At 40.0% G+C, this 16,607-nt stretch overlaps 1 protein-coding gene across 16 annotated transcripts in view; it reads left to right on the top strand.

The window, feature by feature from the left end:
- ralgapa1 (Ral GTPase activating protein catalytic subunit alpha 1) overlaps positions 1-16,607 on the top strand; it is a 315,513-nt gene that overhangs the window by 94,598 nt on the left and 204,308 nt on the right. For all 16 annotated transcript variants that reach the window (XR_015757926.1, XM_087989919.1, XM_087989918.1 and 13 more), the window contains exon 16: positions 12,491-12,652. Coding sequence is in view for 15 of the 16 variants with exons in the window: in XM_087989919.1 (XP_087846045.1) it covers positions 12,491-12,652 (162 nt within the window). In the remaining variant the exon portion in view is untranslated. The remainder of the gene's footprint in view (positions 1-12,490; positions 12,653-16,607) is intronic.

Here is a 16,607-nt window from a genome sequence, read left to right as displayed (position 1 = left end):
CATTTTCCTCAAGTACACAAAAGACAATTAGTCCCACTTTGACACCATTTCTCTCCACTCCCTTCATTGTCTATAAATTGGCAAGACTGTTGACATTTACTGCCAGATGAGCAAGAGTTTTCTTAATTTTAATATTAGGAAACCTAGAGCCACTTTTTTTCAATTCCCATCTCAAATTCCTTTCCCTTGCCACCAATTCCATTCCTCTCCCTTGCAACTGTCTGACATTGAACCAGAATTTCACAAACCTGACGTCATATTTTTCCAGTGATATGCTTCCAACTACATATCCATGCTATCACTAAACCTTTGTACTGTTGTCAGCTCAGCTCCTGATTCATCTTGTTCACTGCAGAACTTGCCCACCAATGATGCCAGGCTCACTAATCTCTACTTGCGTTGATTTTCCTTACCACCTTTTTTAAATACTGGCACCAAGTTAGCCAATATTCAGTCTTCCGGCACCTCACCTGTAGTTATTGCACCTGCAGATATCTCAGCAAGGGGCCCAGCAATCACTTCCCCAGCTTCCCACAGAGTTCGAGGGTACATCTGATCAGGTCGTGGGGCTTTATCCACATTTATGCATTTTAAGATGCCAGCACCACCACCTCAATAATATGGACATTTTTCGAGATGTTGCTGTTTATTTCCCTGCATTTTCTATCTTCCATATTCTTCTCCACAGTAAACACTATGCAAAGTACTCATTTAGGATCTCCCCCATCCCTTGCGATTCCACACATAGGCAGCCTTGCTTTTCTTTAAGGGGCCCTGTTCTCTCTCTCGTTACCCTTTTGTGCTTAATGTATTTGTAGAATCCCTTTGGATGCTCTTTAATCCTCTTTGCCAAAGCAATCTCATGCCCCATTTTTACCCTCCTGATTTTCCTCTCAAGTTTTTTCATACTGCCTGTATACTCTTCTAGTTCTACTGTTATTTTTAGCTGTGTCTATTAACATTGCATTTGTCTGTCATAAATAGTTTGCTTTGCTTTTAATCTTCAAATTTAAGCAACAGTCTTCTTTATGTTCTGTTCAGAGAGCTAGTTGTAGAGTCATAGAGTCATCTAGGACAGAAACAGACCCATTGGTCCAACTTGTCTGTGTAAACATCCAAGACTGACCTAGTTCTATTTGCCAGCATTTGGCCCATAACCACCTTAATCCTTCCTGTTCATTTATTTATCTAGATTCCTTTTAAATGTTGTAATTGCAACCACCAGTTCCTTTGGCAGCTTAATTGCTTACACGCACCAAGTCTGGGTGAAAACGTTATCCCTCAGGTCTTTTTCAAATCGTTCCCTTCTCAACGTAAACCTCGGCCCTCTAGTTTTGGACTCCTCTATCCTGGGAGAAAGATATTGGCTATTCACTCTATCTATGCTCCTCCTGATTTTACAAACCTCTGTAAAGTCAATTCATGGGAAAAAAATTGTGGCTGTAAGAGCTGCTCCTATTTTTGAGGTATGTTAGGCATTGGAGCTGATTTCCTCGAATTCTAGGAGCAGTAATTTTTTTTTATAAGCTGTTGCATTGTTTTAGAACTTCGGGGAAAAAAAACTATCAAAACAATGGCACTTTAAAAAGGAGGAAGAGACACAAAACACTACATGGTCGGTGAGAGAGCGAGAGAAAGAAACGTACAGTGCTGTCTGACACAGCAGTGAATCTGCACAGCTACTGCCCTTGCTGTTTGAGTTTAAGTATTTCTGGACATCGGAGTGCATGGAAAAAAAATTAACAAACAACGAAAATCACAGCTGACTTTGGAGGAACCTGTGTAAAAGAACTCACAGCACAGAAGCAGATAACTGCATGGTTTTTTAGTGCAACCTTGCTCTTTTTTTCGTAAACCTATAACTGTGAATAGAGTATGTTCTTTTTGATTGCATGATTTATTGAGATCTGCCTGTTGATTAAATTTTAAAAATACAAAACATAGGTACTAAGTTAGCCTGGAGCAGTGTTTTGTTAGAGCAGTAAGACTGCTATTTTCTGGGTCTGCACATTGTAATGGTGCAAAGATGGCCTTTAGTAGAGTGATATGTTCTTCCTGTTGTATTTGGAAAATTAGTTTCCATGTTACTGATGATTATGTCTGCAGTAAGTATCTTTGGTTGCACATCCTATCATATTGCATAGATCGATTGGAGTGGCAGAAGCAATAAGGAATTTACAGGAGCTAGAGGGTGTGATGGATGGCAGATATAGGAAGGGAGAAGAACCACAAATACAGTCAGGTAGATGGGTTACCTCCAGGAAAGGTAGGAGAAGAAGGCAGATAATGTAGGAGTCTCCTGTGGCTATCCCCATCTCAAACAAGCATGTTTTGTTTTTTGAAAAATGTAGTGGGTAATGGACTCTCGGGGCAATGTAGTACGAACAGCTGAGTTTCTGGTACCGAGACTGGCTCATATGTAATGAAGGGTACTCCAGATTCCAAACGATCGATTGTGATCGGAGACTCTGTAGTCAGAGGCACAGACAGACATTTCTGCAGCCGACTGCAAGAAATCAGCATGATGTGTTGCCTGCCTGGTGCAAGAATGAAGGATATCTCTGAGAGAGTGGAGGATATTCTCAAAGGTGTGGGACCAGCAGGAGTTAGTTGTACACATTGGAACTAAAGGCATAGGAAATAAAAATTCTGAAGGGAGAATATCGGAAGTTAGGCATGAATTTAAAAAGGAGATTCTCAAGGGTAGCATTATCTGGATTATTCCCGGTGCCACTATCTAGTGAGGGTAGGAATAGGAGAATAGAGCATATGAATGCGTGGCTGAGGGGCTGGTGCAGAGAGAAGGATTCATAGTTTTGGATCATTGGAATCTCTTCTGGGGTAAAAGTGACCTGTATAAGAAGAATGGATTGCACCCGAATTGGAAGGGGACTAATGTACTGGCAGGGAGATATACTAAAGCTGCTTGGTGCGTGAATAGGAGGGTGAGGGGGGGTGGGGGCGGTGGGGGTGGTAGTGGTAGTTGGGGGGTCAGAGAGAATGGGACCCAGAGCAATAGTGAGGAAAGAGATTAATCGGAAATTGGTATAATTGGGAAAAGAAGCAAGTTAAACAGTCAGGAACAAAGCAGGACTGATAAATTAAACTGCATTTATTTCGCTCCAAGAGGTCTAACAGAGAAGGCACTTGAACTCAGGACATGCTGACTAATATGGGACTGGGATATCATAGCAATTACAGGGACGTGGCTCAGGGACATATAGGACTGGCAGCTTAATGTTCCAGGATACAAATGCTTTTGGAATGATAGAAAGCAGGGCAAGAGAAGAGAGGGAGTGGTGTATTTGATCAGGAGTAACATTACGGCTGTACTTAGGCAGGATGTTCCTGGGAATACTTCCAGGGAAGTTATTTGGGTGGAACTGAGAAATAAGAAAGGGATGATTGCATTGTTGGGATTGTACTATTGACCCGCCAACGGTCAGCGGGAAATTGAGAAACAAATTGGTAAGGAGACCTCAGTTATTTGTTAAAATCCCCTTTTCCACCCTATTATTCTAACTTTCTAAATGTAAACTAGTACTGCCATAGTGTTAAGGATTTAAACGGAGAGGAATTTAAATGTATACAAGAAAATTTTATTGATTCAATATGTGGATGTACCTACTGGAGGGTTCAGAAAAGATTTACAAGGATGTTGCCAGAGTTGAAGGTTTTGAGCTCCAGGAAGCGGCTAAATAGGCTGGGACTGTTTTCCCTGGAGCATTGGAGGCTGAGGGATGACTTCATGATGGGCATGGATAGGATAAATAGACAAGGTCTATTCCCTGGGGTAGGGGAGTCCATAACTAGAGTGCATAGGTTTAGGGTAGGAGGGGAAAGATTTAAAAGGGACCTAAAGGGCACCTTTTTGATGCAGAGGGTGGTGCATGTATGGAATGAGCTGCCTCAGGAAGTGGTGAAAGCTGATACCCATCCAGATCCCTTTTAAATGTTGTAATTATATGTGAATAGGAAGGGCTGGCTGCTGGCAAATGGGACTAGATTAGGTTAGGATATCTGGTTGGCATGGAAGAGTTGGATCGATGGGTTTGTTTCCATGCTGTACATCTCCGTGACTCTATGACCTCTCAACCTATGATGCTTCACGGAAAATACCCGTTTATCCAGCCTCTTCCGAAAGCTCAAATCCTCATATCCCAGCAATATCCTTGTAAATCTTTTCTGAACCCTTTCAGGTTTAACAACATTCTTTGTGTAGGAAAGTGATCAGAATTGTACGTAGTATTTCAAAAGTGGCCTTCCCAATGTGCTGTACATCCGTGACTTGATGTCCCAAATCTTCTACTCAATGTTCCGACCAATGAGGCAAAAGTGAGTACTACAAATGCTGGAGATTAGAGTCAAGAGTGTGGTGCTGGAAAAGCACAGCAGGTCAGGCAGCATCCGACCAATGAGTTGATGCAGGATAACACTGGCGATAGTCTTTAAACACTTACAAATTTATTTATTTTCAGAGTTCCACATTAGAAGCATGTACCTCCTTCTGCAGCAACTACGGTTTTTTGTGTATTGCTGAAAAAGACATGTTTTGCCCCTAAGGCTTTTATTTTGCACACATGATAACAATTCACAAGAATACCAATTTAAGGAGAAACCCATGCTAATACTCTATGAAAGGAGAGTACTGTTTGGTTGGCAAGTGGACTGGGAGTGGTTGAAGTTTTTAATTCACTCGTGGGATGTGGGCGTCGCTGACTGGGCCAGTATTTCATGCTTGTCCCTGGTTCACCATGAGAATGTTGTAATAGTGTCATTACCATGGTTTGTTAGAAGGATTGCCACTTCAGACCTGAGAATTGCCCAGTCTGCAGTCACCTTACCCTAGAAGCTTAAGCAATAAGTGAAATTAACTGTTTCACAACGATACTACACAGGAGCAACATAAGTGGCTCTTGCCACTAACCACATGTTACTGTCAAGCTGAAAAGACATTCCGTCCATCTCAAATTTGAGAAATGTAGGTCACACATACCAAGCATTTGCTGTCTATGTTAAAAATGATATCCCTCTCACTATTTGCAACAAGTTAGGACAAATGTTCAGCACAACATCGTGGGCCGAAGGATGTTCTATGTTCTAAGCATAGAGTCATAGAGATGTACAGCATGGAAACAGACCCTTCGGTCCAAACCGTCCATGCCGACCGGATATCCCAACTCAATCTAGTCCCACCTGCCTGCACCCAGCCTATACCCCTCTAAACCTTTCCCACTCATATACCCATCCAAATGTCTTTTAAATGTTGCAATTGTACCAGCCTCCACCACTTCCTCTGGCAGCTCATTCCAAGCACATACCACCTTCTGTGTGAAAAAGTTGCCCCTTATATCTTTTTTATATCTTTCCCCTCTCACCTTAAACCTATGCCCTCTAGTTCTGGATTCCCCGACCCCAGGGAAAAGACTTTGCCTATTTATCCTATGCATGCCCCTCATAATTTTGTAAACCTCTAGCCTCCGACGCTCGAGGGAAAACAGCCCCAGTCTGTTCAGCCTCTCCCTATAGCGTAAATCCTCCAACCCTGGCAACATCCTTGTAAATCTTTTCTGAATGCTTTCAAGTTTCACAACATCTTTCCGATAGGAAGGAGACCAGAATTGCATGTTATATTCCAACAGTGGACTAACCAATGTCCTGTACAGCCGCAACATGACCTCCCAACTCCTGTACTCAATACTCTGGCCAATAAAAGAAAGCATACCAAATGCCGCCTTCACTATCCTATCTACCTGTGTCTCCACTTTCAAGGAGCTGTGAACATGCACTCCAAGGTCTCTTTGTTCAGCAACACTCCCTTGGACTTACCATTAAGCATTGACTGTACTAACTAGTCCATGCTTGGAAAAGTCGCAACACCATGTCCGAATATTCAGTAATTGGATATTTGCTAAATGATTCTGAGTGAGCCACAAATAATGATGACAACCAATTTAGCATTGTCAACCAGGCTCGAAGTGAAATATCTCACAACCATTCACTGGCTCATTTCTCAGGACAATGTCTTAACCAATCAGAATCAATCTGCATGGTTTAGAATTTAAGCAAAGTCTGACAGTTAATTATCAATCATCATTGTTGCATTCTCCATGGCAACACTTTTATCAATCATGTTTGACTTGCCAATCAATCCAGCAATCAGATATGAGGTCAGAGTGACTGCACTTGACATTAAGGCCACATTTAACAGTATGACATCAAGGAACCCTAGCAAAATTGGAGTCATTGAGAAATGGTAGGAGAGAGGTGGGGGGGGGGAGCATTCCACTGTTTGGCTTAACTCAAAGAAAATGATTCTGCTTGTTGGAGTTCAGTCATCTAATCTCCTGGTCATCACTGTAAGAATCCTTCGGAGTATGTACTTTCTAATATATTTTCTGTTTCTACACATCTCTAGAGCAGGTTGGACTTGAAAATAAGGGGCAGGGACACTGCCACTGTGCCAAGAGATCCCCAGTTCTTCAGGTGGTGTTCTTGGCCTAACCATTATTAGCAGCTTCATCAATGACATTCCGTCCATCATAAGGTACAGCAGGGAAGTTGGCTATGATTCACCACTTTTCAGGCACTGAAGCAATCCATGTCCAAAAGCAGCAAGTTGTGGACAAATTCAGATGTGGGCAAACAAGTGGAAAATAGCATTCATGCCACAAAAGAGCAATGACAAACAAAAGAGAGTTTAACTGTCACACCGACTGAATCTTCTGTTATTAACATCCTAGGGATCACCAATGACCAGAAACTGAATTGAGCTAACTATTATAAATCCTCTCACTACAAGAGCAGATCAGAGCTAGTAAACCAACAATGTGTAGTTCACCTCCTGACTCCCCTATCCATTATCGACAAGGCTTGGGTTAGGCAATCTTCCTGTTTTATCTGGTGTTGAGATCAATGCTGGATGTTGTGCCCTGTTTATTTCTTACCTTTTTTTGTAAAGTTGAGGTCATTTGAATGGGCAGTTAAGATTCTTCCACTTTGTTATTGGTCTGAAGCTACATTTAGGCCAGATCAGAATTACAAACCCCATGGAGATCAAAAATCCAAATTAAATCAATTTATTGAACAACTGTAAGAAGTACAAATACAAGTTGACCATTCAGCCCATCAAATCTGCTCTGCCGTTGAATTACATCTTGGCTGATTCTGATAATTCTGAACTCAATTTTTTTCTGCCTTTTCTCTATAACCCTTGATTCCTTTTCTGATTAATAATGTGTGTATCTCAGCCTTAAATGTACTTAACAATGAAGATTCATCAGCCCTCTGTGGTAAAGAATTCCACAGATCTACTACCCTCATGGAAAAAAATTCTTCTTCAACTCGATCTTAAATGACCTCCAATGCAAAAAACCAGTTGATAATTTTACTTTAACAGGCAAAGTAAAATCAGCACATAATAAATATTCAATAAATATGAATGACTCTATATTATAAATTACATGTTAAATAACAGTTACAACAAAGATGGATCTCTCAGATTTATGGTATCTACCCCACATGTATAACTGCAATTTGAGCCACTTGGCCGTTGTAAACTCTGACCTTCCTCAGAGAATTGCAGCTGCTATCCTTCAGCTAATTAGCTAGAGACTTATCGTATAGGAGCTCCCCCTACCACTCCCAAATTCTGCTCTACAACCTTCAACAAAATGGTGCAGTTCTCCACAACCTTCCACCCATGTCCGTGACTGGTTATTCTTGATTAATTCTATGTAACGAAGACAGCAATTTATTTAGCTTCACTCCTGGATCTCTCTTTCCTGTTCACTGTCCAAGTGCATCACCACTTTCAGCGAATCTGGCCACATGGACTTGTTTTCTTGCCAGCTGGTGTCACTTAGTGGCATAAAAGCATTCTCTGCTGGTGTGTATACACAATCAGCCACATGACCTCTGTGTGGAGTCACAGTATCATAAAGCATGGAAACAGACCTTCAGTCTAACTGGACCATGCTGACCATAATCCCAAACTAAACTAGTCGCACCTGCCTGTGCTTGGATCATATCTCTCCAAACATTTCTTGCTCATGATATTTACTGAACCAAATATCTTTTAAACATTGTGCCCACATCCACCACTTCCCCTGGAAATTCATTCCAAACATTAACCACTCTCTCTGTATAAACGTTGCCCCTCGTCTTTTTTAAATCTTTCTCCTCTCACCTTAAAATCATGTCCCCTTGTCTTGAAATCCCCCAACCCTATGGAAAGACATCTGCCATTCACCTTATCTATACCCCTTCTAATTTTACAAACCTCTTTAAGGTGACCTCTCAATCTTCTATGCTCCAGTGAAAAACGTTCCAGCATATCCAGTCTCTTCTTATGACCCAAACGCTCCATTCCCCCAACATCCTGGCAAATCTCTTCTGAACCCTCTCCAGCTTAATGGTATCCTTCCAATGACAGTGAAACCAAACTGGACACAGTACTTTGGAAGAGGTCTTACCAATGTCCTGTACAACCTCAATATAATATCCCAACTCCTATGCGCAAAGGTCTAGCAATAAAAACAAGCATGTTAAACATTTTTAACCACCCTATTTTATATGATACAAAGTTTAAACAATTATGTATCTGAATCCTTAGGTCTCTCTGTTCTACAGCACTTCCCAAGGCCCTACTTTTAATTGTATAAGTCTTGCATTTTGGTAAAACAATCAAAAATGATACGTAAATCTATCCAAATTAAACTCCATTTGCCACTCTTCAGCGCATTGACCCAAATGATCAAGATCACTTTGTAATTTTCAATAGCCTTTTTCACTGTCCACTATACCAACAATCTTGGTGTCATTCGCAAACTTACTAGCAATGCTTTTCATATTCTCATCTAAATCATTTATGTAAATGGTAAACAGAAGTGGCACCAGCACTGATTCGTGTGGAACACAGCTGGTCACAGGTTTCCAGTACAAAAAACAATTCTCCATCATCATTCTCTGCCTCCTGCTGTTAAGCCAATTTTGTATCCAGTAGGGAAGGTCACCCTGAATTCCATGTGATCCACCTTTATTAATTAGTCTACCATGTGGAACGTTATCAAAGACTTTCCTAACATCCAAGTAAGTAATGTCCACTGCTCTGCTCGTGTCAATCCTCTTGGTTACTTACTCAAAAAACGAATCAAGATTGTGAGACATAATTTCACTCGCCCAAAAATGTCTAATTTTTCTAATGTTTCTTTCAGTGTAGCTCTTCTCTTGGCTTGTCCATTGGTCCAATTCACCAACTGCACTTAGTCTCAAGCTCACTGTTGCTCTTTCTCAGTCCTAGTTGTATGTCAATACCCACTTCTCACTCTGTTCTCCAGGGCCCGATTCTGGCACCTCCCCCAGATTATGGTATGTCACTTGGACTGTGCAAACTATGCATTCCATCACAACGTGACTGCAGCTTTTAATTCACCAGAATCCTTTAGTGAAGCAAATCTACCATCTTTACCCAGTCTGCAATGAGGATTAATTTGAATTAGTCATGTTATAATACTGTATTCTAGCATTGTCAATATATAATGGGTGTTAGTTATTGATTTTACCTGTGACAATGTGCTTAGCATGTTCCTATCAAGCCTCATTGGGACAGCATGCAAGGAATCAAGCCCTACTATTCCTAGAATCATTGTAAAATTGAAGATTTTACCAAAGTGCACAAATTTTCAGATTTATCTGTCTTTTAGATCCAGAAAATATGAACAGGTTTCTATACTTAACAAGAATTACTACTTATTGCAAATAAATAATTTCTAGCTACAGGTAAACAAAAATGAAATAACAACAAATAACTCTCTTCTGGCTAAATCTCTGGCCTCCCCTTATAAAACTGCCCCCTACGTGCACATGCACAAACACAAAAACTATAGGTGGAGGGAAAACCAGGAAGATCGTTCAGTAATCCCTGTTCATGATGTTCACTGAGATGATCCTTTTTGGTTTGCCAGGACTTGCTGCTGTTTGATCTCTCTTCTGCACATACTTTCGTTGTTTGCACTAGTTCACAAACTTTCAGGTCTCCCAACTTATTGGTTAAAAGCAATTGCTTACAGCGACTGGTAAGGAAAATTAAATTGCTGTTTTTCTGGCATTAGGTGTATTTTTTGTTTAATTGCAGAGATGTCTCTTCACAGCACCTTTCTTCTGCTTCTGACCAATTCGGTCACACAAACAAGTTGTTCAGCTACCTCTGAGACATTTTAATACTTGTTGACAGCAGAAAGTCATTGCCATTAGCAAACTGATTTTCTCTGTACAGACCAATCAGCTACTTTTTGCAGGCCAAATCTCATTTTGTGCACAGTCCCTCGTGTCAGTTCATTTGCAACTACACTTGTCTCACTGTTCCAACAAAAAAACAATGCAACTAACACTTACAGTAAATATTGGATGATTGCTTTTAAAATGTGCTTTTCCTTCCTTGGTTTTTAAAAGTCATTTTCACATTTCAGTTCATTGTCAAAAATATAGAAACTTAAAAAGATACAGGCTGTACACATATAGTAAAGTAGCAAATTAACCTGTCATATATACTTACATACTAATTGCTATAGTACAAAGAAAAAGCCTCAATTTGTATGGTATAACCATGCTTTGTTTTGCAAAAGGTTTTGGGCAGTTGTATTTTACACTGCATGTATTTGCAATCACATATTTGACATTTTAGAAGTTTTTTTTGGTAAAGCATTCAATTGAATATTAATTAGTCATTAAAGAAGAATTAACCTTGTGTTTTGCATTGCTTGGGATAAAACAGAAACAAAATGTCACTCGTGGGATGATTGAACTTGATAACTTCCAGTCTCTGTAATTCTGCTGACGAGTCCTATTTGACATAACTGATGAGGATGTCATCAGTTAACACATACGGTTGTAGAGGTGATGTGTAATAATTGTAATGTGTAATAATTGTAACAAGGTCAGCAATGTGGGCCTCATAGAATATGAGTTCCTTGATTGGGGCAGTTAATCTGGTCCAATCAGGGCCCCCTGGCTGACAGATATAATTAGGAGTGCCAGAGGTTCTTTTCATTTCCGCGCACTGACTCTGAGGAAGCTGGTCCAGTGTCAAGCACTATGTAAATAAAGGGTGGCTCGGTGACGGTACCGGCGTCTCTTATTTCAGTATGTTTATTATTCTAAGATTACATACACTGTGTTGATGAATGACATCCTCACGACTGCCATTGACACTTTTCAACATTTCATTGAAATCTAGAGACACATCACACCCGCTACAGAAGTTGGTCAGCCATTTATAGCAGGCTGTCTAAAAGACTAACAGGGCATTTTGACTGATTCCAATATACATTTGTTAACAGAGGCATTGACTTTACTAAAATGAAGTTAAATCCTTTTGGACCTTCCACATAACTCTTGTCATCTTGAATGGGACTTCATAAAAAAGTAGAAGGGAAATTATTAAGGAACTGACTAAGGAGACTTTGCTGGATCAGAGTTACAATTTGGAAGGATTTTCACTGTACAGTTTTCTCAAATCCTGTAATGATCTACAGGGCGTCTCTGACACTGCATCAAAATACTTCCTTCCTATCCCATAAGATAAAAACTTCTATAAAGTATTTTAGCTTCTTGGACCAGTGGCTTCCTTTTTTTATCTAGGCGAAGGTAAAACGGTTTGCACTTATGTCGTAAATTTTATCGCTTCAGATGTTCCAACATTCTTCTCAATGAGTGAACCATTTGTTGATGTTCAGTGATCGTCATCCTGTCAGAAAATACTGCGGCCAATTTGTATATAACAAAGATCGTACAATTATGATAAGATCAGTGACCAGCTGACCTGCTTTGCTGATCCTGGTTTAGGAATGTATGTTGTCATGGACATAGGAAAAACTTTGTCTCAAGAAGCATCTCACAGTATTTGTGAACAAGAGCACTCAAACAGTGGAGCACTGAAACTGTATTATACAAAAATATCAGGCAGATGCATCTGGATGATGTTGAAATTAATCTTAATCTTCGAGCCCAAAACTGATCGAAATGGCACAATCAAAAGGGAGTTTGGTGTTTGCAATTTAATGGTTCCTGTGCAAAATTAGCTGACATGACTACTTAGATCTTTGGAGTTCTGTAGAGTCTGTAAGCAGCACGCTTGTCTGCAATACTCTCGCTTTCTTTAGTTTATCTTGTTTCCTTGAACCAAAATAGGCTCAATTATTATAATTTTCTGATAATATATGTAAATGAAATGACATACCAGTTGCCAAAAGAAAAACAAATTAATTTATTGACCTTTCTTAAATGTTATTGAAGTGCAACAATATTCTGTTTGCTTTATTGCTTTTTGTCTCAGCCCAGCAGGTTGAGACACAGTTTTAAATTTGTAGTTTAGACATAAAAGTAAACAAAGGTTAATTGATTTAATTATTGAATTGCATAATCACTGAATGTTAACTTACAGGAATTCAAATGTAATGCTTAGATCTAACTGCTTTCTGTTGGAATTTAGGTGGCAGTCACGGATGTCAAAAGTCAGTTGTTGATAAATCATTTTCCCGTGGTTGGAGTCGTGATCAACCTGGGCACTTACAAATGAGACAACGAAGTGCCACCACTGCTGGTTCCCCTGGAACAGAAAAGGCAAGAAATATAGTACGACAGAAAACCATCGGTACGTGAAATTTAAATATCAAAAGGACTTCTCAAAATTCTTCATTGTTCCAAATATTTTGTTCTGAGTGTATCCTTAATTAAGAAGGTTAATCTGCTAATGAATTACTGCTATTTAAATTCGTCTTGTTATAATTTTATTTTGTCTCTATATTCAGTTTGACATTATAGTTAGATTAAATGGGTTTCTTGCATCTTTTGCAATAATGTAAATTATTTCATGTCCTTCGTGTATTGTAACTGAAATTTTTTACAAAAATCTGTTGCACTATGATATAATTTTAGACGCATACTCAGTTCTGAACGTAGTTTCCTTTTACCGATCACTCATCCTTTAATAACTTTAAAAAGGGCGGCATGGTGGCAAATGGTTCGCCCTGCTGCCTCGTAGCGCCAGAGACCCAGGTTCGATTCCAGACTCGGGTGATTATCTGTGTGGAGTTTGCACATTCTCCCCGTGTCTGCGTGGGTTTCTTCCAGGTACTCTGGTTTCCTACCAGTCCAAAGATATGTATGTTAGGTGGATTGGCCATGCTAGATTGCCCCATAATGTCAGGGGATGTGCAGGCTATGTGGATTAGCCATGGGAAATGCAGGGTTACAAAAATAAGGCAGGAGGGCTGATGTGGATGGTATGCTCTTTGGACGCTCAGCGTGGACTTGATGGGCTGGATGGCCTGTATCCACACTGTAGGGATTCTAATTCTATTTTAATATGCCAAAGGATTTGTATTTTAATTTAACATATTGTACTTATCTAGTTTACTTCACAAAATATTTTGTTTTGAAATTTCTTTACTGCAGTCCTACTTTGATCTCTATCAACTTACCACTCTGTCGTTCTTGCTATCTCGTGTGGCCCCTCTTTCCATAACTGCAATCACTTGTAATCAGTTATTTTTATCACTCACCATTCGTAATCACCTACTGTCTTCCAGCTCCACTGATGTTTGAACCTATCGAGAAAAATCTCTTCCCTCAATCATCTACTGACATACAGCAGTGCTTTCAAACTCATGACCATCTAGTGTATGACACTCTGTTTGTCATAATCCAACTTCAGTTATCTTTCTATCAATCATTTGCTTGCCACTACCTTTAATGCCTGCGTTTTTGCCACAAGCAAAACCCTAGCTCTTCCTGCTCATTACCTTGGTATGGGCCCTATCTCTTCTCCCTTAAATCCAGAGGAGTAAAGAATTTCTGTACGTGGTGCTCAGCTGATTGAGTTAATAATTGCTACATCCAATTGGAAAACACTGAGAACTAACTTGTTCTTCACTCCCAAAACTCCGAAAACACTGAGAACTAACTTGTTCTTCACTCCTGGAATGCAAAGATAACCTTTGACTTTTTTCTAAAATAAACCTTTGGTTAAACCCCTTTTTTGCTCAACCCTGAGCTTCAGTAGCAAGTACCCGGAACTCATGGTTTTCTTCATTATTAAAACTGAGGGCACACCGATGTTTAATGCCCTACTGCATTCCTCCTTCCATTGTCTGTCAATATTCACACCTGCCCTAGCCCTGAACTGCTTATTTTCTTTCCTATCTACTCTCATGTCCTTTCTTTTTTTTCTGAAGAGGGAGTGATAATGACACAGTCATTAACTGCTGTTCTTAAAACCTGGTTTCCCTGATCTAACCTCCCATGTCAAATTCTTGAGTAAGTTGTCATCTCCCAAATTCACATATTTCCTGCAACTACAGGTTTGAACCTTTCAGTAGCCATCACACTGAAAAACCTTTTAAATAAATACAAATAATATCCCTTGTGGTGCATTATCCTTTTTGAAATGCAGTTGATGATGATGCTATTCCTCTCCAGTGCCTCTTTTCCATTGTCCAATTGTGTGGGATTGCCCTTACCTGGTTTGTCTGCAGCCTTGGTAACCATAGACAGAGCACCTGCTGAATTGGCTTTTTTCCCCTACCTGGTGACATTATTCCTGACATTTACTAAAGATCAATATTGGAACCTTCTTCCTTATCTACATTCTGTCCCTCAGTAACATAACCCATAAGATTTCACATCAAGTTTCATGCCAACAACATCCGGTTCCAGCTCATCAACATCTTTCTAGGCACCTCCATGTCTCTTGTGTTTTTTGAATAGTCAGTACAAAATACTCATCCAAATAAACGTTACCTGTAGCCCTTGTGAGCTTCATTCTCTCATTATCAATTTCACTCACCTCCTTGAGCACATTGTTTCTGATGCCAAACTGGTCTGCCTGAGCTGAAAATCTAAGCCCATGTGCTCTCCATTGCAAAAAATCTGCTTCCAGGCATTTATATAGTAAATTGTATTGCATAGTATCTCTCAATATTTACACAGAAATTTGACCTAATTGTTCTAATCTTTGTTTCCCACTCAACCTCATGTAACTCCATCAACGTGGGCGGCACGGTGGCACTGTGGTTAGCCTCACAGCGCCAGAGACCCGGGTTCAATTCCCGCCTCAGGCGACCAACTGTGTGGAGTTTGCACGTTCTCCCCGTGTCTGTGTGGGTTTCCTCCGGGTGCTCCGATTTCCTCCCACAGTCCAAAAATGTGCAGGTTAGGTGAATTGACCACGCTAAATTGCCTGTAATGTTAGGTGCAAGGGTAAATGTAGGGGAATGGGTCTGGGTGGGTGCGCTTCGGCGGGTCGGTGTGGACCTGTTGGGCCGAAGGGCCTGTTTCCACACTGTAAGTAATCTAATCTAATCTAAACATATTCTTAAATTGCTTTCTCCCTCAAATGTTTATCTGTCTTGCCTTTAAATGGCAGTCACCATAACAATGACTTGTAGGAGGGCATTGTACTGTCTAAACATGTTTCTCCTTAATTTCTGACTTCGATTTGTTAGTAATTCTTTCTATATATGATTTTTGTCTTCTTCTTGCCTACCAAAGGAGGCATTTTCTCAACATCTATTCTATCATAACCAGTATCAGGTCATCACTCAGTCTTTAAGAAGGAAAAAGAGAAAGTGCTGGAAAATCTTCGGTTTGGTAGCAAATGTACATGGAGATGGTCTACCAAAACTCTAATCTTCAAATTTTATGGCAAATTCATATTGGTCATGAAATCTTGACTGTCTCTCCCTCTTCACAGCTGACAGATCTGCTGAGGTTTTTCTCCAACACTTTGCAGTGATTGAGATCTGAAATAAAACAGAACCTTGGTTTTATTTTCTCCATTTGGTAAATCTTTCGTTATGAGTCTAACCTTTGTTTTTTTATCCTAGTAAAGAAAGTTTGCAATATGCAAATCCAAGGAAATTTTCCTTTGCACTTGGTTGTTCAAATACTCCCTTAGTCAGCTTTTTATCCATATGCCCCATAAACTTGAAGTTCACATCTCAGCTCTCCCAAGTTTCTCCAAGTTAACTCATCTCCCCTGTGCCCACCAATCTACATTGGATCCTGCTCCACCAAAACTTCAATTTGAAAATTCTTGCCCTCTGTTATAGTTTCCTCACTGCTGGGAAATCTAGCCAAGACTGTAGGAATGACAGAATATGCTTCCATTTATATAGAAACTAGCTAAGAATGTAAGTTGTAAAATGTAACTTTGCATGGTCTCTGCATCCAGACATAGCCTGTGGGAAGCAGGGACAAAATGATTGCCATTTAATTAACTCCTACACATGAGATGATCTGTATGCAAGGGTGGATTTGTACATCAAATTCCCAGTTACACAAATCCTGCCATGAATTAGTGTCTTTAATGACCTCAATGTCGTTTTTAAGGACTGATTCTTCTGTTCCAAATTGTGGCAATCCAAGAAGATTTGCCAGTACCTTTGCAGTGGCATTCGGGCAGGTGCTCTGGCAGAAGTAGTACTTCACAGTTGAACATGTTGACGTTCTGTATGTCAGCTGTATCTCCATGGAGTTGCATTAATATATATTGTTTAGTTCTTTGTGCCTAATCAGTACCTAGAATTTGGCAGTCAAGCAGAAGGTTG

Source organism: Chiloscyllium plagiosum, unplaced genomic scaffold, assembly GCF_037043375.1.
Source record: "Chiloscyllium plagiosum isolate Xiang-an unplaced genomic scaffold, Cpla_swu_hap1 HiC_scaffold_8, whole genome shotgun sequence".
NCBI lineage: Eukaryota > Metazoa > Chordata > Chondrichthyes > Orectolobiformes > Hemiscylliidae > Chiloscyllium > Chiloscyllium plagiosum.
The sequence above is the reverse complement of the archived record's forward strand: the minus strand, read 5'-3'. Positions and strand labels throughout refer to the sequence as shown.